Source organism: Mchenga conophoros, linkage group LG14 (assembly GCF_057382185.1).
Source record: "Mchenga conophoros isolate Kocher_MC1m ecotype Shallow Benthic linkage group LG14, M_conophoros_male_GT1.1, whole genome shotgun sequence".
In the NCBI taxonomy this organism is placed as follows: Eukaryota; Metazoa; Chordata; class Actinopteri; order Cichliformes; family Cichlidae; genus Mchenga; species Mchenga conophoros.
The window spans coordinates 2595440-2622762 of NC_140539.1; the positions used below are offsets into that span (position 1 = coordinate 2595440).

General features: G+C 43.2%; 2 protein-coding genes across 4 annotated transcripts; both read right to left on the reverse strand.

Annotated features, from left to right (window-relative positions):
* Nucleotides 1-776: 776 nt before the first annotated feature.
* Nucleotides 777-11179, reverse strand: LOC146559079 (aldehyde dehydrogenase, dimeric NADP-preferring-like). 2 transcript variants are annotated; one of them, XM_085244742.1, is made up of 10 exons: nt 11035-11179; nt 9832-9995; nt 9507-9738; nt 8864-8949; nt 7795-8003; nt 3255-3372; nt 3010-3151; nt 2764-2930; nt 2575-2674; nt 777-1212 (listed from the first exon to the last, which is right to left on the reverse strand). In XM_085244742.1, exons 2-10 carry the CDS (start codon nt 9985-9987, stop codon nt 899-901), a joined length of 1524 nt encoding a protein of 507 aa, XP_085100868.1. In that variant the 5' UTR covers nt 9988-9995; nt 11035-11179; the 3' UTR covers nt 777-898. The 2 variants fall into 2 exon arrangements, with proteins under 2 accessions (XP_085100868.1, XP_085100867.1); XM_085244741.1 differs by having other exon boundaries at nt 9507-9995.
* A 199-nt stretch (nt 11180-11378) lies between these two features.
* Nucleotides 11379-25834, reverse strand: LOC146559080 (aldehyde dehydrogenase family 3 member A2-like). 2 transcript variants are annotated; one of them, XM_085244743.1, is made up of 13 exons: nt 25804-25834; nt 25590-25649; nt 24938-25100; nt 23306-23537; nt 22480-22565; nt 22183-22391; nt 21981-22098; nt 21741-21882; nt 21376-21542; nt 21190-21289; nt 20870-21108; nt 14199-14334; nt 11379-11756 (listed from the first exon to the last, which is right to left on the reverse strand). In XM_085244743.1, exons 3-13 carry the CDS (start codon nt 25097-25099, stop codon nt 11728-11730), a joined length of 1620 nt encoding a protein of 539 aa, XP_085100869.1. In that variant the 5' UTR covers nt 25100; nt 25590-25649; nt 25804-25834; the 3' UTR covers nt 11379-11727. The 2 variants fall into 2 exon arrangements, with proteins under 2 accessions (XP_085100869.1, XP_085100870.1); XM_085244744.1 differs by lacking the exons at nt 14199-14334; nt 25804-25834 and having other exon boundaries at nt 25590-25730.
* Nucleotides 25835-27323: the final 1489 nt, after the last annotated feature.

The following is a 27323-nucleotide window of genomic DNA, read 5'->3' on the forward strand; positions in this document are numbered from 1 at the left end:
TTTGTGACAGGACAGCATCAAGAGTGAAAAGTTAGGTTTACAAGATGCAGTTCCATGTATGTTTGCACGTGTTTAAATCACACCTATTTTCCTAGAAAATGTAAACAAGGGGTAGAGCAACACTTTTGCACAGTAGCTTTAATGATGTATGGTTTGGAGACAGAATCACTCAGAAAAAGACTGGAAGGAAAGAGTGAAAGTTGCTCTCCAGAGTCAACATCTGGGTTGTCTTTGGGAGTCCTGAATGGACAAGATGAGAAATGAGTAGATCACAGGGACAGCTCAGGTTGAGTGGTTTGGACACAAAGTTAGAGAGACGAGGCTAAGATGTGCAGAGGGATCGTGAATACACTGAACCAAGGATGCATGAAGAGAGAAGGAACACCAAAGAAAAGGTTCATGTAAGAAGTCATGCAGAGAGCTGGGGTTACAGAAGAGGATGCTAAAGATGAGACAATACAGAGGCAGATGGGGCACTGCAGTGACCCTTAAAGGGAAGAGCCAAAACAAAAAGAAGATATTAAATTAATTTGTCTCAATAGTGCCCTCTTGTGGTCACAATAGTAACAGAGTGTAAAAGGATGGAGTCTTGCTCAGTTTTGTGCCAAAATAAAATGAAGGTTTAAGAAAAAAAATGGAATATTACATTTTAAGAACACATCTTTTAATTTTAAACAACAAATTACATCAATATTTCCTCACAAAGTGAATGTTAACCGACTGTAAAAATAGAATCCAATTCACACACTGCTCATAAAAGAGATAATAGATCAAGCCAAAGGTTACTGTTTTATTCATCTTTATGAAACAATAAAACAAGATTCATCTGATCATGAACATCTGTGAAAAGCACTTTTGTTTCTTTGGAAGGATCTTCCATAGCGAGGTCACAGTGTGTCTAGTTATAGAAGCCTCTCCAGTACCAGCAGGTGCAGTTGAGGCCCGCTGCAATGAGCAGGATGACCAGCAGGGCGATGAGGAGACCGAGGCCGATGATGGTGGCAAGAATGGCCCACACCAGGGTCCTCTTGGACATGTCAATCAGCGGCGACGTGAGGGCCATCCGAGCCCTGCGTGCCCGCTGGCGGTTCTGAGGAGGGTACCTGGCCAAGTTAACGCTCTCCATGCCCAGTGACCGGACCATGCATGCCCTGTGGTGGCTCAGCTGCTCAAAGGTGTGTTTGCCATGGTAGCGTCCCATACCACTCTGACCTGGAGGGGTGACACACAAGTCAGTCGTGTCTTCTAAAAGGAGCGCTTCATTTGTGATTTGTGCTGTCAGTATGTGCTCACACATGGACTGTAACAGGGTGAGAGTGACTTTTTCTTGCATCAGTGATCACAGTGCAAATGTGCTCCTGATGTAAAGATCCCCAATATTGTGTATGTGTCCCCATACATCACTGAAGGTTTAAAAGGTGAACTGGCTGATGTTAGTAGTGTGAATGATGTAACACTTAGCTTGAATAGTTTTATTGCTCGCCCACAGATTTGCACAGTGGGTCAGTTTGTGATTGTAGGGTCATTTTTTAACTCAAATGAGGGAGACTACAACACAGCCCGGAGACAGACAGACAGTCCTCTCTACATGTCCAGCCAGCTTGCAAGCACAGCCGTCTCCTCCAGCCAGAGATGCTGAATAATAACACATTTAATGTTGGAGGGCAAGCTTACACATGGGAAGTCCAGGTTTCAGTAAGATACATGAAGATAGATGCTATTACCGAAATAGGCAGTGTTCTCCAGAACTCAAATTTGATCTCAATCTTGTCCAGTATAATTTGCTTCATATAACACTTTTAACTGTTTGTAATCTCAGCTCCTGAATGTATTCTTATTCAGGCTTCATGAAGAAAGTCTTGCTCACTAAGCACAACAGGCATCAGCTCAGAATCAGCTGTAGTTCCAATAAATGTGTGGAACAGTTTTCTCAAATCTGCAGGAGCTGTCGATGAATGTTTGCTCACTGCTCCACAGCACACACAGAAAAACGCCAAACGGAGAAAGTTTTATTAAAAAGGACTCGACTCAAAGAAAAACAAATATCCTGAGAAAGGAGACGGAGATGGGTTAAAGTTAAAGGTTCACTTCTGCTGCCAGCAGATAACAGCTACTCACTAGTAGCTTAAAGGTAACACAAATGTGACTTGACACAGTAAAAGTTCACGACTCAGTGCTGGCCCGCTCACTGACTGAGCAGCTCTTCACAAGCTTGACTCACTGCTGAATGAATGGGTGGCAGCTGAGCTCCTGGAGGCGACAGGACACACACACACACACACACACACACACACAGACAGCGCAAAGAATAGGAGGGCTGTCCGTGGCATGTCCAGTAACCAACAAGTTAGCCAATGAGCAAGCGGTATCACACTCGGACCCGCTTCTCTGCCTCCCTTTCTTTTTAAAAACAATGTTTAGCTGCATCCATCTTTGATTGTTTGTAGTTTTGTCTGTCATCTGACATCATGGTTTAGCTGACACTGTTTCATCTGATGTTGTGTTTCTTTGTCTAAAGTTGTCACATTTTGTGAAGCTTTCCCACTTCAAAGCCACACTTTGAAGTCTTCCTACCTACGCCACCGAACGGGAGGGAGTTGAGCGTATAGTGCATCATGACGTCGTTGACCGTCACGCCACCGCTCGTCGTCTCCGCAATCATTTTTTTTATTGCCTGTGAGAAACGTGAGAAGAAATCGTTGTAAGACGAGCACGAGGGACGCTGCTAACGTTAAAAGCTACTTAAAGATGGTTCCTTCTCACCTTCTTGTCAGAGCAGAAGATGTACAGAGCCAGGGGCTTCTCTCTCTCGTTGATGAAGGTGATGGCATTGTCCATGTCACTCACTGTAACTATGGGCAGCACGGGGCCGAAGATCTCCTCCTGCATCAGCCTGGAGTGGGGCGGCACGTCCTTCAGCACCGTTGGGGCTTTCAGTGCAACATCAACATTTATCAAACAGAGCACAGATGGATCTGCATCGCATGATTCAATCTGCATTTTCATTACCAATGTAGCGCTGTGAGGAATCACTCTGTCCACCCACCACAGGAGTGTAGCCCTCCATCAGCCCCATGATTCTGTTGAAGTGACGCTGGTTGACAATTCGCCCGTAGTCAGGTGAGCATTTTGGATCGGCACCATAAAACTCCTGGAATGGAGCAGAGAGGTAGTCTCAGTAAGGTTTCACACCGTGCAGCTCCACCTGTATGAGCGATGTCGCAGTGATTCTCTTTGGTTATTGGGTGCTTTACCAGAAGCGTTTGTCGGATGCACTCCACCACTCGGCCCTGGATGCACGGCTCACACAGAATGTAGTCTGGAGCGATGCACGTCTGCCCACAGTTGATGAACTTCCCCCACGTGATACGACTGCAAACAAACCAGGTGGAGAACAACTTTACAATATTCGTGTTTTGGTTCATTCTTAGAGGACCTTTATTCATTTTATTGAGAGTGTAGCTATCCCCCCCAAAATAAAAAAACAAGGAAAAAAACACCTTTTTCTTGCTTTGACATTTACTTCCTTTTAACTGAGAAAAGATTTGTTGCGGCCCCAGCAGGGCCTCCTCCTGAAGTTACCTGTGTGGGCGGGTCCTACCGTCTCTCCTGCCTTAGGTGCCGCCTTTTTCTTTTGTACAGCTGACTCACATCAGCAATTAAAGGTATTTAAATGGTGATAGCGGCTTGTAGTGATGGCCAAATGAAGCTTTCTGAAGCTTGTATTGAAAAACGGTTCATTACTCGAAGCTTTTCAACACAGTCCTCTCTGGTGACATCTGGTGGCCAAAAATACAAAGAGCAGCGTGAATCCACAAAATAAAACCAACTGCTTCATTATGACTGCCCACTCTACAGAGTGGAGTTCTGTCTGATATTGGGCCGCCGTCGTGTTGCTTTGAACGCGTATTGTTTGGTGGTTAAAAAATGTGTTTTATTTGTTTAATAAATAGTTTTGACCAGTAAACTCTTCTTGTTTAAACATGCATCATGGTGTGGTCTTTCTTTGCTTGTGACTTCTTGATGTTGGTACATACAATAATTGAAAAATACCACGTTACATATAATATACATATAATAATGTACAACACATTATGGAGTGCAGAGAAACTGGTAGAGATGCAGTTATACAGTCTACCTGGGCCCCACCAACTATCAGCTAAAGAGAATAAATAAATTCAATTGCTGCACATTTGGCAGACTAACATTTTCAGATTAATTAAACAATAAAATATATATTTTTACAACATTACATGTAAAGAGTCAAGTGGAAGTTTTTCTAAAGTTATTTAATGATATTTATATTATGGAAGCAGATTTTTGACATTTTACCTTTTTCCCGTTTTCAGATATAATAAACACGCACAAAACAAAAAGCAAACGGCCAGAACACAAAGCTGGAAAACCCACCTGATCGACAAAAATCAACTCAAAATCCTCCCACACAACAGAACCTCCTTTATTCCTCGCTGGCTCCAAATCTCTCAGTGGAATGATCAGTGGTTCGCTGTCACCATCAAAACACTCCACAAATCCCACGAATGATTCACTTCCTTTTAAACCATTGAATCAGACACCGAAGCAGTTAGGCTCTAACTGAAGCTTCGGACGTCACCGATCACGTGACTCTGGCCAAACGAATCAAGCTTCAACGCAGAGCTTCTGAAGCAGTGTGTTGATTTTTTTGACGCACGCACCGGAGCTTCAGCTTCAAGCGGACCATCACTAGCGGCTTGTCCGTCTCTGTTAGTTGAGTTATTAGTAGAAACTTTAATAAAACTCTCGAATTTAACCCCTTTTGCCGCCCTGTCTCCTTTTTCTGACCCGCACACTTTTGTTACTTTTCCTGGACCCTTTTAGGGGAATGTAACAGATTCTGGTAACATCGAATGGTTCATGACATTTCTGTGAGTTTGATCTTTTCTATTTCGGTCCTTACAATAAAGAGTTTGTTGTTTTTTGTACAGTAGGCTTGACATATTTAACTAAATGACAGAGTTGGAGTTTAATTCAGTCCCAGGAGTTCCAGAAGAGTGGGTCAAAGTGTGCTGCGTTTAAGGACCTGTATTTTCCAGCTTTTTGAGTCCTTGTAATTGAAGCACAGGAAAAGGACTCAAACTAAGCTCTGTTTAACTGCAACCAAACCAAATGTATGTTTAAGTTCATTTACTCAATAAAACATCAAGGCCTAACATTTATGAACTGAAACCAAACAATGTTTGTCACGTTAGTCAAAATGTCCATGTGAATTTTTATACTCAGGAATTTCTTAACCAACATTTTAATATACAGTGGGGCAAAAAAGTATTTAGTCAGCCACCGATTGTGCAAGTTCCCCCACCTAAAATGATGACAGAGGTCAGTAATTTGCACCAGAGGTACACTTCAACTGTGAGAGACAGAATGTGAAAAAAAATCCATGAATCCACATGGTAGGATTTGTAAAGAATTTATTCGTAAATCAGGGTGGAAAATAAGTATTTGGTCAATAACAAAAATACAACTCTGTTAGAGTAAATAGTTAAACATTTGTCATTTTTATATTTACCATTTGTCTATTGTTTTTAACTCTGTGAAAGGAATTCTTTCTTTCCTCCCATCCCCAGATTCTCGAGGTTCTGGGTGCAAGGTTGAAGTGTTTTATCACAGGAACATCCTTTTGAAGGTCTGTTTGATGTTTGGTAGAACTTCCCACCCTTTGTATGGTTTGACTGTGTTATCTATGGTAAACCATACATTGGGTGTGGGGGAGACTACCCTCTTTATGACCAAGGATGTTGTTCCTGCTTTTAGGTTTTATGACCCTTTGATCAGCAGGAACAAACAAACACACACACACACACACACACACACACACACATTTACATACAGTCCTTGTCTATGTAACCAAAGGGGGTGTTTTGTAAACTATTGTTTGAAGTTTGTCAATAAAAAGGCGGCGAGAGGAGGCCACCATTGTGGTCATTTCGACGTGCTGGTCACAGATGAGAGGCCTCCCTTGCGCAAGAAATCGATCGAACACTGTTGCCTTGTTTTTCTTTCATGGGAATAAGTCCTGGATACAGCGGGGTCTGAGTTTAGACCCAACAAACTCAATACTTTGTAACATAACCTTTGTTGGCAATAACAGAGGTCAAACGTTTACTATAGGTCTTTACCAGGTTTGCACACACAGTAGCTGGTATTTTGGCCCATTCCTCCATGCAGATCTTCTCGAGAGCAGTGATGTTTTGGGGCTGTCGCCGAGCAACACGGACTTTCAACTCCCGCCACAGATTTTCTATGGGGTTGAGGTCTGGAGACTGGCTAGGCCACTCCAGGACTTTCAAATGCTTCTTACGGAGCCACTCCTTTGTTGCCCGGGCGGTGTGTTTTGGATCATTGTCATGTTGGAAGACCCAGCCTCGTTTCATCTTCAAAGTTCTCACTGATGGAAGGAGGTTTTGGCTCAAAATCTCACGATACATGGCCCCATTCATTCTGTCCTTAACACGGATCAGTCGTCCTGTCCCCTTGGCAGAAAAACAGCCCCATAGCATGATGTTTCCACCCCCATGCTTCACAGTAGGTATGGTGTTCTTGGGATGCAACTCAGTATTCTTCTTCCTCCAAACACGACGAGTTGAGTTTATACCAAAAAGTTCTACTTTGGTTTCATCTGACCACATGACATTCTCCCAATCCTCTGCTGTATCATCCATGTGCTCTCTGGCAAACTTCAGACGGGCCTGGACATGCACTGGCTTCAGCAGCGGAACACGTCTGGCACTGCGGGATTTGATTCCCTGCCGTTGTAGTGTGTTACTGATGGTGACCTTTGTTACTTTGGTCCCAGCTCTCTGCAGGTCATTCACCAGGTCCCCCCGTGTGGTTCTGGGATCTTTGCTCACCGTTCTCATGATCATTTTGACCCCACGGGATGAGATCTTGCGTGGAGCCCCAGATCGGGGGAGATTATCAGTGGTCTTGTATGTCTTCCATTTTCTGATGATTGCTCCCACAGTTTATTTTTTCACACCAAGCTGCTTGCCTATTGTAGATTCACTCTTCCCAGTCTGGTGCAGGTCTACAATACTTTTCCTGGTGTCCTTCGAGAGCACTTTGGTCTTGGCCATGGCGGCGTTTGGAGTCTGACTGTTTGAGGCTGTGGACAGGTGTCTTTTATACAGATGATGAGTTCAAACAGGTGCCATTCATACAGGTAACGAGTGGGGGACAGAAAAGCTTCTTACAGAAGACGTTACAGGTCTGTGAGAGCCAGAGATTTTCCTTGTTTGAGGTGACCAAATACTTATTTTCCACCCTGATTTACGAATAAATTCTTTACAAATCCTACCATGTGGATTCATGGATTTTTTTTTTCACATTCTGTCTCTCACAGTTGAAGTGTACCTCTGGTGCAAATTACTGACCTCTGTCATCATTTTAGGTGGGGGAACTTGCACAATCGGTGGCTGACTAAATACTTTTTTGCCCCACTGTATTCAGCTTTCAAGAGTTTTCATGTTTCTTGTTGTATCCAGGTCACAGTGGCTGTTTCAGTGATAGTTACTGAGTTGTGATTTAAAAAGTGCATGTGCTATACCAGCATCCACTGAAACATACAGAAGTATTAATGTACGTTGTTGGGGCTTGGAGAAGGTTGTAAGTTCTGCTATTATTGCGCTGAGCTTCAGTCACCCTGATATGTACCTGCAGACACAGTCAGCGCCTCTGTGCCCGCTTTGATTATCAGACTTTTAAATTCCCGTGTCAGCAGCTGTAATTCACTTCGTTTGGCTAAATGTGGATTACCGGCAGGCGACCCTGATGTTGCAGTTCTTGTCGATGTAGCAGGGGCTCTTCCCTCCCAGCTCCAGGGTCACCGGGGTGAGGTGACGAGCTGCAGCTTCCATCACCAGTTTGGCCACTGTGCTGCTGCCCGTGAACACGATGTGGTCAAACCTGAGCCTCAGCAGTTCCTGGGTCTCTGACACACTACCTGTCACCACTGGGTACAGATCCTGCAAAACAAACACATTTACTGATATATAAGTTATTTACATTAAGCACAGAGTAACTGACTGTAATATAGGTCATGTTTCCAAACATATAGTGATGGGAAAATCTCTACTGGGGAGGGGGGGTCACACTTACATGTTTCAGATTAAACAAATTCTAATATTAGAGAGTGATAAACCAAATAAATGCAGTTTTAAATTATATATTAAGTGGAAAAGGCTCGCACACTCATGTCTGATTATCAGACCTGAAGAATCAATAAATCACTTAAACAGAACTCGAGTCACAAAGTAAAGTAGGCTAAAAGCAACACATCACACCATGATCTGAAGAAACAGATTAGAAACAAAATCACTGACATCTGTGCGTCTGCATCAGCAACTCATCCAGGAGGACACCCACGAACCCACAACAGCATCTACAGAACGACTACTTTCCTCAGCTAAGGTCAGAGTTCACGATTCAACAGGATGACTGTTCGTGCTCAAAAACCCTCCAGCGTGGCTGACATGAAACAGTAGAACCTCACAAACGCTTGACTGGAATTAGGTTTATTAGGTTTAGGACGAAGTTACCCTTTCCCACAGGGCAGGGCAGGTTTGCAGAGCTTTTTTCCTTAATAAATGAAATCATCATTTAAAAACTGCATTTTGTAATTGCTTTGGTTATTTTTGTCTATTGAACTTTGTTTTTTGATCATCTGAAACATTTAATGTGCAAAAATTCCTGTTTTGTAGCAGCATATTCAGCGAAATGGCAACAAACGTTGAATCCTGTGTGTCATTGGGGTCTAAATGTCTGAAGCACTGTAGTATGATGGCTCAAGGCTTTAATGCATGAACAATAGACCTGGTGTTCAGACCTTGTCCAGATAGCGAGGCAGCAAAGCCCGGAGCAGCAGCGACGAGCACTCGCTGAGCTCCGATGGCTTCACCACAGCTGCGTTCCCTGCAAAGAGAGAACAGTTTTCCATGAACGGGATGAGATCACCGTGTGACGCAAAGCCGGCGTGTAGGAGGCTGAGAATGCAGAGAGAGAGGCAGTCAGATGCACTCTGTTTCCATTAGTATTTTATTTTTTGAATCGGTTTTGCAAAAGTTGAACGACAGGGAGCAAAGACTGCGTTTCTGAGCCGTCAGCTGACATGTCTGGTACCGAGACAAGCTGATCAGCTGGGACTCTGACTAGGACCAGTTTATCAGTTACATCGATTGTTTCTGTATTTCATGGAGCTCAGCTGACTTTTTTACCTACATTTAAAAGAAGAGGATGTTATGTAGAGTAAAACATTCCCACTGTGGGTGATTGCCTTGTTAGATCTGTTAGAAATACAAAATACATTTTGGGTTTGATAAAGTCTAACATGACAGAATCCAGCTGCACACAACTGAAAACAGCACAGTGACTGTGACACCGGGTTGCGGCCGTGCCTTCTCAAAGCCATCTCAGACTGCTGTTATCAGGGGTACGTGACTGTCGCAGGTGTGGAGAGAGTGTCTCCCTACCTGCAGCAATGGCGCCAACAAGTGGCATGAGAGTAAGGCCCCAGGGGTAGTTCCAGGCCCCGATGATGAGTACGACTCCCAGCGGCTCTGGCTGGATATAAACCTCATCTGATATCGTGAGGAGGTTCTTTTCTGCCGGTCGCGGAGCAGCCCACTCTCCAAGCTTCTCAATAGCCAGCTTAATCTCGTTCTCGATTCCAATCAGCTCCAGGAGTGGTGTGTCATACTGACTCTGCAGGAAACCCAACACAGTTAAGCAAGCAAACGAGCCCCGATATACACATTGTATTTCACATCTTATTCTTAGTCTCTCGTGTCTGCTAACTCTGTTGATGTCCTGTTTGAGAGCAGTGGCTATCTCCGTCTCTTTCTCAGCGATCATCCTCTGCAGGGCGTGGAGCTGCTGCAGTCTGAACTCTAGAGGTCGAGTCCTGCCGCTCAGGAAGGCCTCCCTGGCCCGCTGCACTGCCTGCCTCTCCATACACACACCTGCATGAGAACAGAAAAGCGTTTGTCCACAGGACTCTCAAATGTTCACAGATAAGCTGTCGTTCTAGCAGAGGTGCTGCAAACATTTCTGCTGTCACCAGGAAAGCCTGTCTGCCCTCCTAGCTTACCTTAGAGTGAGCCTGTGCGCTCTGCCGAACTAATGTTTTACTCTCAGCAATTTGAAGAGCAAAACAGACGACTGTAGGTTACAGAGTTTAATCTTATCAAAGGCTTTACAGACAGACAGCAAAGTAATAAAAAGCAGCCTCGAGGCGCACAAGCAAGAGACACCACACACACACACACACACACGCACGCACGCGCACGCACACGCACGCACGCACGCACACACACACACACACACACACACACACACACACACACACACACACACACAACAAATGATTTGATAAACAACTGACACGTCTGAGAAAATGAACTGAAGTTTATCCACGTAAAACAGGCAAAGGTAGATTTTCAGCCCCACGTGTTACTACTGTGGACACTTTGCAGTCTGTTAGTGTGTCCGGCATCGAAACGCAGTGAACACTTCATGCCTTACAGTCATAACTGACATAATGTCAGTGACAAAGTGGAATAAGAAACGTAAAATATACTTTAGTTCCCTAAAATAAAGAACTTTAGAAGAAATAGACACACTAAATTTAAAAATACACGTACGTGACAAAACGAAGTCAAATAGAACATGTATCCTGTATGATGCATGTGTTTTATTGAGACTGTCACATGTTTGCATAGCTGATAATAACTGTGCTGTGATAAAGTCTTAATTGTTGCACGCTGAGAAAAATACCTGGCTGCATGTTGCTTGCTGACTGACGCAAACTCCCTGAAAGATGAGTAAATAAAAATGAAGCGCTCCGCTGGTGTTCGCGGACCGGACGAACAGCTCACATCACTACAGAAAACTGATTCTGTCCGCTAAATGCCGCACAGCTCGTCATTTTACAATTAATCAATCGCGTTATTGATCACCGATAATTCACCATGGCGCCCACTGTCAAAGTCTGAAACTTACCGAAGCTCAGGTGCAATTGTTCCTCGGATATAAGCTGCAGTCCGTCACTCGTGTGATCTCACGGACGCGCTGCGGGATCCCTCCCTCACCCAGCGCCCTCACCCAGCATTGTCCTGTGTTCATCGGTCACGCTGCTCTGGGATCAGTTTACCGGGGTAGATTGGTTACCGTGTCCGAGTTCACTGAGACCGATAGCGTCGTGCGCATGTGCACACCCCACTTCAGCTTGGCTCATCTTAATAGCAGTCATTCAGTCAGGCAATCTATTACAGCCTTGAGGTGATGTTAATGATATACCACAGACAAGTGGTGTGCAAAGAAACAGAAAGAGCAATTTCAGCAAATCTCTGACTATGAACTTTTTATTGATGTTCAACAGCAGGCAGAACAGACATTAACACGGAGAGCTGGCATCTTGCTGGCTTACCTCTAAAGCAGGAGTTAACAGTGATTTTGTTTTTATTCTTAAAAGAATCACAGCATCACAGACAGGTTTGTATTTTCAATATCTACCAGAGTGAATACTGAAGAATTAAACTCAAAGTGTAGCTAAACGTGTAACAGAAAGGAGATGCAACAATAACAGAAGAAAAACAAATATCAGTGAAATGTCATGGAGCGTGAAACATCTGCATTGCTGTGATTAGTCCGTGTGGCTGTCCCGGGATCGCCTCAGCGCCGGCACAGCGCCGTCTACCTGCTGAGCTTCATCGCAGGAACCTCTGCAAACAACAGATGACAAAGCTGTCAGCAGTGGGACAGTTTTAACTGTTCACATGAGCATGTGTGGATGTCCACAAAGGCAGTGGGGTGGACTAAAACAAAGGAGGCTATTTAGCCATGGGGAGTGAAGCATGCTGGGTAATTAAAGGGAGGGTAGACGAGCAGGCATTACCGGTATGTGGTTAGATCTCCTGCACAACACCACACATTGTGTCCAAGAGACAAAGCTATTGTTGTGTCCAGTGTACAAGCCTGTGGACGGTGGGTGTATGGGGGGCACGAGTACCGAGATTCATTCGGGAAAACGCAATTATTTACAAAGTTGTAACCACACAAATAATGCCCTAGAAGGGGATGACATATGTCTGCAGTGCTGTGCAAAATATTACTGTGCAAAAGTAGAAGAACATGTGACACCGGCACGCAGACGACCTGATTTTCAGTCCTGCTCTTGTGTAATTTGCATCACCTCAGCCTTTTCTCCTCATTTACCTTAAGAATGACTTTACAACCTCCGTCCACTGGAACCACTGGATTTATTCCAATTTATTAAGATCATGACTTTCGGACACACTTTATCTTTTCTTTTTTTGTTTACAGGACACGTTACTCACCAAGCTGAAATACACCAGTTGTTTTTTGGCTGGAAGCCCTTCTGGGGATTACCTTCCTGGTGCAAAAATACTATTTTATGCCTTTAAAACTGCGTTATCTTTGTAGACTCAACTAAAGTAACAGGAACAAATGTGGTCCTAAAGATATCATGTAATATTGGTTCTTTGATAAGCCATCAGTTATATGTAGACAACAGAGGTGTGGACTCGAGTCACATGACTTGGACTCGAGTCAGACTCGAGTCATTAATTTTATGACTTTAGACTTGACTTGAAAAAATGTTCTAAGACTTGTGACTTGACTTGGACTTTTACACCAATGACCTGGGACTTGAATTGGACTTGAACCGGTTTACTTGAAAAGACTTGATATTTCACCCCAAATATAAAATTTAACATGCATATTATATAGAGATTGAAAATGTGACGTCATTCACGGGTAGAACCGCAAAGGATTCTGGGAACTCGTGGCAAGAGGTACTAGCGCACGCAGGCTTTCAATTAAAATCAGTCACACAGCGATAAAAAGAAACACAAAAATGTCAAGAAGCTGTTGTATTATTAACTGCAATAGCCGGTCGCATGACAGCCACGGGAAGCCGACGGGTAAAGAGATCGGTTGTTATCGGATTACGTCGTTGAAGAGAAATTGTTCAGCCATGTTTCCGAAGTAACAAAGACGGCCTGGATTGCAGCCATTCAAAGAGCAAATATAACGTCCCAGAACCCTCCAGCTCACAGGTTAGTCTGCTCCAAGCATTTCCACGAAGGTCAGTCTGCTGTTGTAGTTAATGCGTCATTTTCATAACATAATTGGTGATATAGGTTACAAGCAAGTCTGGCGCTGAACAGAAATTGTCGCGCTATGCTCCTTTGTTTATTGTGCATAAATAGTGAATTGTCCTGACACAATATTGCGTTTCGCTTCTGTTATTATGGTACACTGACAAAAACACATACTTTTATTCACAGGATAAAACAGGTTTTTTGTATCACTAATTGCCCAGTACGATTACAGCATACAGTATTATTGTCACTGCTACATTTCTGTGATGCTACCAGAAATTATTTCCACTACTAATTAATTACCGTTGAGCTCAAAGGTCCTATTAATAAACGGTTAATGAATGTGTATTTATGAAGACGATTTGTGAGACTGGTAAACTTATGATACGTACGATGGTCTTTCGTTCTACACGTGCATTTCAAGGTCCTGCACCCATCCGTCGGTAAACTGTACCTGGGCTTGTTGCAGTGACCTGAAGTTACTAAACTTCATGAGTGTATGCACTCACTCCAAGAACCGTATAATTATAAATATGCATATAAATATGCTAAGATGAGATAGCTGACTTCATCTAACTAGCAAATGTTTTCCAGGCTACGTTGGTGATGCAGTTTTTTTTTAATGTGTATGATATTTTTGTCATGCGGTTTTAAAGCCGGTCCTACAACCGCATCCAAGAATAACATGCAGCTTATCTCAGAACTGTCGGTGAAAATTATTCTAGGAGCTAGGTTTAATTGAGCTGCATTTTAAAGAGGTGCAATTTCACAATTTGTGTATATTTTCTAAGTTCACTATTTTGTCATGTGTTGAGAAAAACACAGATTTAAAATTACATGGTCTAATATTTACATTTAGCATAACTGCAACATTATTTTTTCTTTTCTTTTTTTTAAAGACTCGAAAGGACTTGAAATTCAAAGTTTCAGACTTGTGACTTGACTCGGACTTTTACACCAGTGACTTGAGACTCGACTCTGACTTGCCTGACATTACTTGAGACTTGACTTGAGACTTGAGGATAAAGACTTGAGACTTACTTGAGACTTGCAAAACAATGACTTGGTCCCACCTCTGGTAGACAATACTGTTTGATTCCTTGACTTCGGTGCCTTTTATACACTTGAATGATTCATAGGTCGCTGGTACGTGGCTTAAAACTATCAGGTACAAGGACTGGAACAAAAATGAGTGAAAAATGCTGAGAGACCTTCAGAAAGCCTGAATTTCTGCTCAAGACCACTTTAAAAATACTTTAGAGTACTTTAATCTATGGAAAAACAGAGTGAGTTAAATATTACCACTGAATTTATCACTTTGTGAATAACAGCAATCTAATTTTGAGAGAAATCTTTCAGGATGTCTAAAAGATGATGACAACATGTGGACATGAGAGCAGCATCACAGCAGAGACATCCAGATACTCTTCTAATACAAGATTGTTTGGTCACTTGGTTACATGTGCACAGTTTGCAATGACAGTAGATGACACTTGATCTCCCTACATCACTCATGATTAAATATAACACTAAATAACAAAATGTTCCTGGTCTAGGCTTATATATGGGGACACACACTTCACTTCCACAAGCATCACATTTCTGTAGGGTGGCTGTAGCACAGGTGGTAGAGCAGGTCATCTACTGATCGGAAGGTTGGTGGTTTGAGTCCTGGCTTCCCCGAGTCTGCATGCCAAATATCCTTGGGCAAGATATTAACCCCAAATTAATCTCCGATGCATCCATTGGAGTATGGATGTGTGTGAATGCTACTTAGAAAGCACTTAGAACAATGTGCTTGTGTGAATGGGTGAATGCAAAAGTTGTGTAAAGCGCTTTGAGTGCTCAGAAGAGTAGAAAAGCTCTATATAAGAACCAGTCCATGTCTTCTTTCGTTTGTTTTCAATTCAGTGGAATTCAGTTTTACTTATACAGGACCAAATCACAACAACAGTCACCTCAAGACGCTTTATGTTGTAATGTAGACCCTACAATATTACAGAGAAACCCAACAAGACCAGGTTTCCTCCAGAAGGTTTGCCAATTACCTGTGAAGCCCACAAGAACTTTGCCTACTCGTGTCTTGCTTTGCTGTGTAATTAAATTGTCCTTAACGTTCCAGCGAATAGGTTTATGCTACAAACCTATCACCTGTGCGTCCAAACTGTAAATGAATCACGCATGAGCGAAGCCGCTGCTCCCGCACTGACTGTAACGCAGTCAGTTCTGCTTTTACTCTTATGTTGTTTTGCGGGTCACAAGGTTTAAAACTACTTATAAACACACACACACACACACACACACACACACACACACACACACACAGTAACTCCACCAGAGTGCCTATTGCCGGTCCACTTTTGCCGGTCCAAGCCCGGGTAAAGGAGCAGGGTTGGGATTGTGACATTAAAAAAAAAAAAAAAAAAACCAACAACAATAATTGCTAAAAGAAATTTAATTTGTAGTTCTAAATAAATTCTAAATGCATTTAGGATGTTTTTAGCTCACTTTATGTCTCTTCCACGATGTTATTTTTCTCTCCAACAACGTAGGTTACAATTACATTAGACGTCATTTAGCGACTTCTAGCGACTTTTAAGACGGCCAATAGCGACTTTCCTTACTGAGGAGTTGGCAACACTGTGTGGCACATTAGTATATGTGAGGGGGCAAACTCCTCAAGATGGGCGGTGACCATGGTGGCCATTTAGAAGTCGGCCATCTTGGATACAACTTTTGTTTTTTTCAATAGGAAGAGGGCCATGTGACACATCAGACTTATTGGTAATGTCACAAGAAAAACAATGGTGTGCTTGGTTTCAACGTAACTTTATTATTTCGTGAGTTATTTACAAGTTTCTCTTTGTTCACAGCCATTGACATGTCAAAGGTTAACACGTGAGGAGCGGATCGAAATCGTGTTGATATCTGGTGAACGCAGTAACCGGGTCATTGCAGCAGATTTCAATGCAGACCCCCTACGAGACCACCCATCTCCCATGCTACAGTTAGCAAACTGCTTGCTAAGTTTCGTGAAACTGGTTCAGTGTTGGATTTGCCAAAATGTGGACGCAAGAAAACTGTCACTAATGAAGAAACATCAGTGGCTGTCCTAGCTTCATTCAGCAAGAGCCCACAGCGTAGCACTCGCCGCATGTCACTGGAGAGTGGCATTAGTCGAACATCCCTTCGGCAGATATTAGCTACTCACAAATGGCACCCTTACAAACTCCAGCTACTGCAGCATCTCAACGAGGATGACCCAGATCGGCGCACAGAATTTGCAGAATGGGCAAAACAAAAATTGGAACAGGACCCTCAGTTCACGCAGATTTTGTTCAGTGATGAGGCAAACTTTTATGTGAATGGTGAAGTTAACGAACAAAACCACCGCTATTGGTCTGACACTAACCCACATCGGATGGATCCCTCCAAGACTGTTGGACCAACAAAAGTGATGGTTTGGTGTGGTATATGGGGCACAACGATAGTGGGTCCATTCTTCATCAATGGAAACCTCAAGGCCACTGGATATTTGAAATTGCTACATGCTGATGTGTTTCCCTCTTTATGCACTGAAGCTGGCACGTTCCCTGAGTTTTTCCAGCAAGATGGTGCACCACCACATTATGGGTGCAGGTCCGAGCATTCCTAGATGAACAGTTTCCTGGAAAGTGGATTGGTCGTCGTGGGCCAGTTGAATGGCCCCCAAATTCTCCCTATCTGACCCCTTTAGACTTTTATCTTTGGGGTCATCTGAAGGCAATTGTCTATTGTGTGAAGATACGAGATGTGCAGCACCTGAAACTACAGATACTGGATGCCTGTGCTGGCATTTCTCCTGCGGTGTTGCTATCAGTGTGTGAAGAGTGGGAGAAGAGGGTTGCACTGACAATCCAACACAATGGGCAGCACATTGAACACATTTTATAAGTGGTCAGAAACTTGTAAATAACTCATGAAAGAATAAAGTTACGTTGAAACCAAGCACACCATTGTTGTTCTTGTGACATTACCAATAAGTTTGATGTGTCACATGGTCCTCTTCCTATTAAAAAAACAGAAGTTGTATCCAAGATGGCCGACTTCTAAATGGCCACCATGGTCACCACCCATCTTGAGGAGTTTGCCCCCTCACATATACTAATGTGCCACAAACAGGACTTTAATATCACCAACCATGTTATTACGGTGTATCCATATAAATGGCCCACCCTGCACATGAAAAGAGAAACAAATTAAGTTTGAGTGAAAATGTACATTTTTTGCACTCTCTGGTTAACTGACTCAGTGACTCAAAAATCCTGATTCACTTTGGTGAGTGACTCATTAAAACTCGATTCAGTAAAAAGAATCGAATTTACCATCACTACAGCCTAGTGTGTCCTTAACATGGGTGAGCCAAGTGTAGGGATGCAAATAGATAAGAATGTAACAATTCAGATTACTGATATCACTTATCAATATGATTCCTTATCAACTCCCTTATCAGTTCTCACTGGCTCCATTTTGAGAGTCACTGCTACCACTAAGCAGCATATCAAAGAAATTATTTTCCATGCAAATTAACTGCATGCTGGCTAACTTAGTGTTAGCATGCTGTCTGTGCAGATGCTTGCAAAGAGCCGCAGTTGTGCTAGCAATATAATACAGTTGTTTCTGTCCTGGATGCAGTTTACACTTTACCATCACGCTCTCATCCATACTTGTTATTAATCTCCGTCTCTCCTCCACAGCATGTCTTTATCCTGTCATCATTCTCTCACCCCAACCAATCACAGCAGATGGCCCCGCCCCTCCCTGAGCCTGGTTCTGCCGGAGGTTTCTTCCTGTTAAAAGGGAGTCAAAGGAGCTTGCAAAGAAAAGCGTCTGGACTTCTTTAAGTTACTTGAAGACGTTTCACCTCTCATCCGAGAAGCTTCTTCAGTTCTAAGGTCAAATGGTGGAGAGTCCCAGATATAAACCTAGTGGGAGTTTCCCCCCACAGAGGGACAAAAGGACCCCCTGATGATCCTCTAATCGCCTGAGCCAAGGTGTGAAACTGGGTGTGGGTCCCAATCAGCCAGAGTTTCGGGTGTGTTCATTGTGAAACCTGGCCCCACCTTATCATGCGAATTCCTGAGGTCAGATGGCCCAGGATGTGAGTGGGCGTTAAGGCGTCTGGGAAGGGATCTCAAAACTGGATTATAGATGGCATTATATTGGTGTAAAAGTCAGCAAAGAGGCACAGAAAAGAAGACCAGACACCAGCGAGGGAGGATAAGAAGGACAGACGCAACAACATTGTCATCCCCTATGTAGCCGGTGTATCAGAGAAACTCAGGAGAGTTTTCTCCAAGCATGACATCCCAGTGCATTTCAGACCCAGCAACACGCTCAGACACAAACTGGTTCACCCGAAAGACAAAACGCCAAAACACAGACTTAACAATGTGGTGTATGCTGTACAGTGCAGCGAGGAATGCCCAGACCTCTACATCGGAGAGACCAAACAGCCACTTCACAAGCGCATGGCACAACACAGAAGAGCCACCTCCACAGGACAAGACTCAGCAGTCCATCTGCATCTAAAGGTCAAAGGTCACTCTTTCGAGGATGCCAATGTTCACATTTTGGACAGAGAGGACAGATGGTTTGAAAGAGGAGTGAAAGAAGCCATCTATGTCCACTGTGAGCGACCATCTTTGAACAGAGGCGGTGGTTTACGACACCAACTCTCTGCCATCTATAATCCAGTTTTGAGATCCTTCCCAGACACCTTAACACCCACTCACATCCTGGGCCATCTGACCTCAGGAATTCGCATGATAAGGTGGGGCCAGGTTTCACAATGAACACACCCGAAACTCTGGCTGATTGGGACCCACACCCAGTTTCACACCTTGGCTCAGGCGATTAGAGGATCATCAGGGGTCCTTTTGTCCCTCTGTGGGGGGTCACTCCCACTAGGTTTATATCTGGGACTCTCCACCATTTGACCTTAGAACTGAAGAAGCTTCTCTGATGAGAGGTGAAACGTCTTCAAGCAACTTAAAGAAGTCCAGATGCTTTTCTTTGCAAGCTCCTTTGACTACGATGACCTGGATGACTGAGAACCTTCACAGACATACTGTTAAAAGGGAGTTTTTCCTTCCCATTGTCGTCAAAGTGCTGCTCATAGGGGGTCATATGATTGTTGGGTTTTTCTCTGTATGCATTATTGTAGGGTCTACCTCACAATATAAAGCACCTTGAGGCGACTGTTGTTGTGATTTGGAGCTGTATAAATAAAACTGATTGAACTGAATTGAATGTGCATCATGCACATAAGGATGAACTACTGGAACCAAGTCTTCCCATCTTCCCATCCCTAATCAACACATTTGTTTTTTTAATTGTTGTTGTTGCCGTTGGACCATTTAAATGTAACATTACCAGCGTATTTATAACGTGGTTAGAGGGGCCCCATCTAAGACATTTGGTTTGGCACAAACCGGTTGTGACAACACCTTGGCAAAACTCCAGCTAAACAGAACTCTGGCCAATACTAAACACTGTTTAAAGATATTAAAAATTAAATATGACACTTTAATTTTAAACTACTGATTTTAGCCATCACGTAACAAGCAAAGCAAGGATCTATGAATAGCCATCACAGGGACAGTTAGACAGCTAGCTGTAGCGTAGCTATGCAGCTTGTATCGGTTGCTTCACGTCAAATTTAACTTTACTGATACTCATGTTATTCTGCCATGTTAAAATATTCCCTGAAAAACCCGCCATTTGAATGGGAGTATTTGTTGCTTTAAATACCTGATATATTGTAAATTCCTGGTGGTGCAAAGGCACTGAATCACTTTAACCTGCATATGTGGCTGGAACGATAAACAGTGTTCACTGGCAATGATTAGAAACTGATCCTTAGCCATGAAGTAAGTACCACGATAGAATGATGCCTGATTTTAATGCAGAGGCCCTGAAGGTTGTTGACGTGTCACCCTGATTTTGAGCATTGTCCCGTGTGCACAGAGATTTCTTGAGAATGTTTTGATATTATTATGACGGAGATCAAAAGTGAAAGTTGCCTCACTAATATGCTTTTTTTCAATGAACCTATTAGTTGCAAAATGTTTCTCTAGATGTTTTTTGCATCACTTTTACTTCTAGTTTTGAAACAAAATTTGATGCTGCGATCAAACTCAAAATGACCCTTTTTGCTACACTTTCTCGATTTAAACACTGGATGTGTTTTTTGTCCTATTGTAAATAAAATGTGGGTTCATGACATTTGCTAATCATTGCATTTGCTTTCTTACGCATGTAGATGGACATTTACAGCTTTTTGGAATTAGGCTTGTACATATTGTTGTAGAAGACGTGACATAGTAGTCCGAGAGACCTTTGAGTAGGTCTCATCGTTGTTTTGGTTGATGCTAGCTCACATAACATATAATACTAAACCATAAGGGTTGTTGCCATTGTACATTGCACTTTTTTTGATGATAATTTGGGCTGTTTTCTCTGGGCTTTGTGTGTGTGTTGTTTGTTTTTGTCTCTCTGTATGGACAGACTGCAAATCAGTTTCCCAATGGAGACAATAAAGTTACCATTGACCACACAGCGTGCAAGATAGCTAACAGCACACAAACATTAACATTGGAATACTGGCTAATAGGAGCAGTTTTATGAGGCTAATAGGAGCAGTTTTATGAGGCTAGGCAGAGCTTCTTTACCTGCACCACAAACGATGCCACGCCCACAAACATAGCCAGCAGCATCATGCGACGCAGCCTGCCCAAATTGATCTGCTTGAGCAGAAAGAACCGAGCCCAGCCCAGTTTCTTGGCAGTGTGTGGGGGGTAACGCATGCTGTTGACTCCTTCCATCTTCAGCTGTTTGATTAGGCAGCTGCGCATGTGGCTCAGCTGGTCAAAGCCGTAGCGACCGTGGTAGCATCCCATACCACTGTGACCTTAGAACGGAAAAAGAACAAGTCAGCATCAAGATGAAAAACCAGTAAGTCTGATGGAGGGTTTGACAGGCATCCACTCACCAACTCCTCCAAAGGGCAGCGAGCTGACAGTGAAGTGAACCAGACAGTCATTAGCCAGCAGAGCTCCACTGGATGTCTCAGCTATTACTCTTTTGATCAGCTGTGGATCACACAGGAGGAGTGAAGGGAGGAGATTTAAAGAGATCTAAATAACAGGAAATGACGTCTGCAGGTGATGCGCTGTACCTTGTTCTCATTGGAGAAGACATAGATGACCAGCGGCTTCTCTCTCTCGTTAATAAACTGGATGGCCTCATCCACACCACTCACTGTGATGATGGGAAGCAGTGGCCCGAAGATCTCCTCCTTCATCACTTTGGATTCGCCTGTAACGTTCTTCAGCACAGTGGGAGCTGCACACAGACGACAGGGTCAGAGGGCAATGACCAATACACCGCACATACAGAGCTTTGGAACAGAGGCTTTAACCATCATGTGCATGACATTAGAGAAACACAAAATACAAAGATGGTTCCACTTTACAACCAGTTGGCTTAAAACAACATTTTGAGGGATACCAGCTGGCTCCATCATACCACTTACATACATACCTATATAGCACTGGGATTCATCAGAGTCTCCACCAACAACAACTGTGCTGCCCTCCATGAGAGCCATGATTCTCTTAAAATGCCGCTTGTTGATGATTCGTCCGTAGTCCTCAAAAGTCTTTGGATCATCTGTGTAAAACTCCTGCATTGTGTCAAAGGAAGATCATTTAAGAATAAAAGAAGCATTAAAGTGCAAAAGTCTTCAGCCACCACTCATTTCTTTATATAGTGCAAACCAACCTTGATGCAGTTCTTGATCTCCTCCTGTACTCTGCTCTGGATGGAGGGTTCACACAGGACGTAGTCCGGAGCGATACACGTCTGTCCACAGTTGACAAACTTTCCCCACGTGATGCGACTGTGGGAAAAAGAAAACACTTGATGTTTGGAAACTCAGCTGTGTTTTTTAAAGTTTCTCCTTTGTTCTACAGAGATGACCGACCGGCACGCAACAGTGATGTCACAGTTCTTGTCGATGTAGCAGGGGCTCTTCCCTCCCAGCTCCAGGGTGACTGGGGTGAGGTTGCGAGCCGCAGCTTCCATCACCAGTTTGCCTACTGTGCTGCTGCCCGTGTAGAAAATGTGGTCAAATCTCTGCCTGAGCAGCTCCTGGGTTTCTGGCACTCCACCGGTCACTACCGGGTACAGGTCCTGTGGAAAGGGCGTCAAGTCACTGGAACTCCTAGCATGCTTACACTACATGTACGAGAAAGGTAATCCAACAGCGAAGGAGCCTCACCTTGTCCAGATACCGAGGGAGGAGCTCCTCCATGACCTTAGCAGAGTGACAGCAGACCTCAGATGGTTTTATTACAGCTGCATTACCTGAGAGACCGAACAGACACAGTGACATGGATGACGGCACGCTTTAAGAACCGACTGAGCAGAAGATGCAGTATTCATTCGCAGGACAACTGGTTTTATTTCTCACACTTTACTGGTTAAAGTTGGACAGTGAATCATTGATTCCAGTCTACAACAGCAGCAGAGTCCTTCCCCCATTTCTTTTTAATTAAGGCTTAGCATGAAGGTATTTAAATCTATTCTAAAAATGCTGAACTATCCCTTAAAAGGGGATCCATCATACTCATTTCTAGCTCATCTTCTAAAACAGGTTAAGCTCCTTTTCACCTTCTTTTAAGCCGAGGTGGATCGAGCTTCTGCGCTCCAAGCCAAGGCTTTGTGTCTGACAGGAGCACATAGGGCTACTGTACAGAGCCTGGAGTGGAAAAACAGAAACCGAGTGTGTGGAGACTGAGCATGTGGTTCACAAGGATTACCTGTGCACGAACTGATCTTGGGCCATGATTACTAGTAGTATACAACACTGTAACAGTATAAGTAAGAAAAGGACAATAGGTTCACTTTAAACAGTCCTTCCTTTGTGATTAATATCTCTAAGGCTGATTTGCCTACCCTGCTCTCTGTGATAATGTGCAAAGTGTCAGTGCACTAGAATTTGTGCAAAAGGAGGTTTTGATATGCCAACAAAGGTTGCACATGTGCTATAGACTATGCACCTAAAAGAATACTGGTAAATAAATACACATGGGTATATATGGTACCGGCAGCAATAGCTCCGACCAGCGGCTGCAGGGTGACAGCCCAGGGATAGTTCCAAGCACCAATGATGAGGACCACTCCAAGGGGCTCGGGATGCACGAAGACCTCATCCGATACAGTGAGGAGGCTCTTCTCCACTGGCCGAGGAGCTGCCCACTCGGCTAGCTTCTCGATAGCGAGCTTGATCTCACCCTCCACTCCCAGTGTCTCAAATAGCTCCGTCCCATGTTCACTCTGAAAGCAGGGGCAAAATCCAGTGGTGGACAGTTTGCAAACCAAACTGCTTCCTGGATGATCTGCAGCTGGTCTCCACAATATTCAATATGACACCAACACAAATAGTGACATCATTTCCATAGAAAGTAGAGCTTCAGGCACACAAAGTAAGAAATAGCAGTCAGATTATTGCCGTGAAGAAAATGAGAGCATGTCCCTTTGATTTCTTTTAATATGACACTTGCTTGAGAACTTATCTGGTGTCTAAACTGCTGTGAACATACAGACGTATACTAAGTATACAAGAACGGGTCCTGCCAGAACATTTGTTTTAGTATTAACACTTTCCAGCCACATGTTTCATTTTCTCCACAGGGAACTTACATGTCACACTGTCACAGCCACCCCTCTCTCTCTCTTCTTGTAAATATTTTATACTTTTTACTTCTATAATGTTTCTGTAACACAAATTAATGTGTCATGATCGTGGCCCTACTAAGGTTAGGTTACTTATTGTTGTTTCATGTTAATTTTTGTGTCATAATCAGAACCATGAGTAAGAAAGGTGCTCTCAACATGCTCCACAGCACTCCTAGTGGGCTACTAAAGTGGGCCTAGTTAATCAGCCAGCTGGCGTATCCTCGGCTCACCATTAGCCCCTGATTACTCTGAGCATCTGCCAGTCTGCTCAGGTCAGGTGCAAGGGTCTATGTGGATGTCCATGTGTCATTCTTTAAACTGCATGGACTCATCCTCAGAGACTTTATATTACAATGTAGCAACTGCGCCCCAGGCAACAGACTTGAAGCTAACGTCAAAGACGTCAGGACTGAATCTCTAGCTGTCCATGTACGCAGCAGTATCAATGATTTAGACCCACACATCTGGTAAAGGGCTGATTACTATAGGGGTGCTGCCCTCCTCCACATTGGACTCTTCTCCACACACTTCGTGGACTAAATAACACTCCCTTCCAGTACTTGCACTATTCTGTATTGCACTGTTTGACTCCGTCTGTGTATTGTCTTTATTTATTCTCATGCTTTTCTATTCCTATTCTATTTCTATTCAAGTACAATATTGCTGTACTTATTCTTAGTTTATCTTGTTTCTGTATAGTTGGATTTTTATCATTTTTATCTCTACAGTTTGCACCTTTGATCCAGGAGGACAATATTTCGTCCCACTGTACACTGGACTGTATATTGTTGGGTTCACTTGTCTGTACAAGCATCTGAGAGAGAAAGGGTGGGAGAGCAGGTGAGAGCTGTACCTGAGGTGTTTGGTGTTGTCCAAGACTGTGCTCACATGCTTTAAATATTTATAAGCCGTTAATAATAAGAATAACTGATGGTGTTCATTCACAGGTTTACAGACGACGCTAATGTACCATGTGCTGTTAACAGTGATACTGTCACCTTGCTGAGGTCCTTCTTGACAGCCTCTGCTATGTCCTTCCGTCTCTCTGTAACGAAGCGGAGCAGGTTCCTCAGCTGGTGGATCCTGCTTTCCAGAGGTTTGGTTTTTCCCGTCTGGAAGGACTTCCTGGCCCGCTGCACGGCCAGTTGTTGTCGGGACATCCTTCACAGAAAGCTACAGCACGTCAGTATTATACTCGACTCTCTCTGTCTGCTAACGAAAGGCTACGTTTTCCCCGAAGATAAGCACTGAAGATAACCTTATAGAGACCGTAGCCTAAACGCCCACGTTTCTGACATTTGTCACATGTGAAACGTCAACAACACCTAAAGCAAAGCGTGAAGTGTACGGTACTGGGAATGAACATGATGCTATCATTACTGCTAATAACGATGAAAGGTTATATAACCTTGTTCGCTATGAGCAGCTTTCCCTGAGCGTTAGCTGTATAATCAGTGTTTGAGAGCCATTGTGATCCAAGAATGTATTCAGTACTGCATAAAACTCCACGGTGCACAAATTGTTGGTGGAGCTCCAGCTCGGATTAGCCTGGCTGCTAAAACAGTGTTTATGTGTAGCTAACATGTTAGCGGCTAAGCAGCGTTAATAACTTGTGAACATCTGAAGACCGGCTAAGCGAGTAAGTTTTACCTTAAAAAGTCCCTATTCCACTCCAGCTGGTTCCAGTATTAACCTCCAACTGGACACAATCTGTTAAAACAAGCCCAGGAATGACGACGGTATGCATGACAATCAAGGAAAACACCAATCAGCACAAGAGACGTCTAACTAAGCACCGCCTACCACCACAACAACAGGCTGCTTTTAAAGGTAAGAAGATTCAAGATAAGATAAGATAAGATACCTTTATTAGTCCCACAAGGGGAAATTTCATGTTAAGGCTGCGGACCTGTTGCACGCAATGGCGGCGCTATCTTACCCGGGACATTTCACAGTAGTGATGGTAAAATCGATTCTTTTTACTGAATCGAGTTTTAATGAGTCACTCACCAAGATGAATCGAATTTTGTGAGTCATTTGAGTCACTGAGTCAGTTGACCAGAGAGTGCAAAAAAATGTACATTTTCACTCAAACTTAATTTGTGTCTCTTTTCATGTAAATCCTACTGCTAAGATGATTGAAAAAGAAAAACAACTATTTTTATAGAGCAAAAAAGAGCAAAAGAAATTACGATTTCTAAAGGGAACGTTTATTTTATTTTTATTTTATTTTATTTTATTAGTATTTTCCTCAGATGTGTCAAATATATATTTTCTCATTTGACTGTCCACTGAGCTGTGAGCCAGGGGGCGGTAATGCGCCTTAACATTGGTTGCCAACCAAGAAGAAGAAGAAGAAGCTGTGATCCAGGAGGGAGGGGGTGAGTGAGTCCTGAGTGATTCGTTCATGCTATGATTCAGCTCAGGAAAGGAAGGGGTGAGTAACTCAAATGTGTTGTTAGCATGTTAGCAGAGCGATGCTACTGTGAGCTGAGAAACTATTGTCTTGATGTGAGCTTCTACTCGGGGGTTTTTCTTCCAGTTCAGAGCAGAAACGTTTCTGTTAAGAAACTGGCTGTTTTCCCCCACAATTTTAATTATAAGCTAGATATATTTCTATTAATGAAATTAGTTTGCTAACAGCAAAAGGGACGAGTCAGTGAATGAGTCAGTTGGACTTGTGAATCATGATTCACAAGTCAGTAAAGTGGTTTTCGAGTACTGAACGGTTCGTTCATGATTCGCACATCACTATTTCACAGGCTTGTCGGTCAGATTTGGAAAGGTTGATCTACAGGTATTGAATTTCTTATCAGAAAGACTGGCAGACCCTGTCAACAGGGAGACATAAATAAAGTAGAAAGTGTAGAAAACACGGTGTTCTATGACAAAAGTGTGAAATTTGTTTTGTAATGTTTTATTTTATTTTTCAAAGAACAAAACAACTAATTAAACCATTTAAGTGAAAGTTTTGCTTAAAAAATAGAACACAAAAGATCTTGAATAAGTAGATGGCAGTAGTGCGGAAAGAAACGAGAACATAAGGAGCACCAGCTGCTCCTGAAACATGTCTGAGGTCTACTTTGGAGGATCCCACACTTCTCATTCCTGTCATTTGACGCCACTGTAGCAGCACAATCTTCCAGTTTAATGAGACTGAGGTCCTAAATGCAGCCTTACAATGAACATTGCCTAACAACTATTCAGAGAACTGCTCGTGGATGTCACTGCCACAGAAGGACTGGGCCTTCTGAGGCCTTCCTGTCCCACTCCACAGAGAAGGGATTGTCTTAATATTTTCACAACTTGTTCATAAATATTAACTCTTTACACCAAAGCATATTCTGTCCATGTGTTCATTTGCTATTGTGAAGGTTACATTGT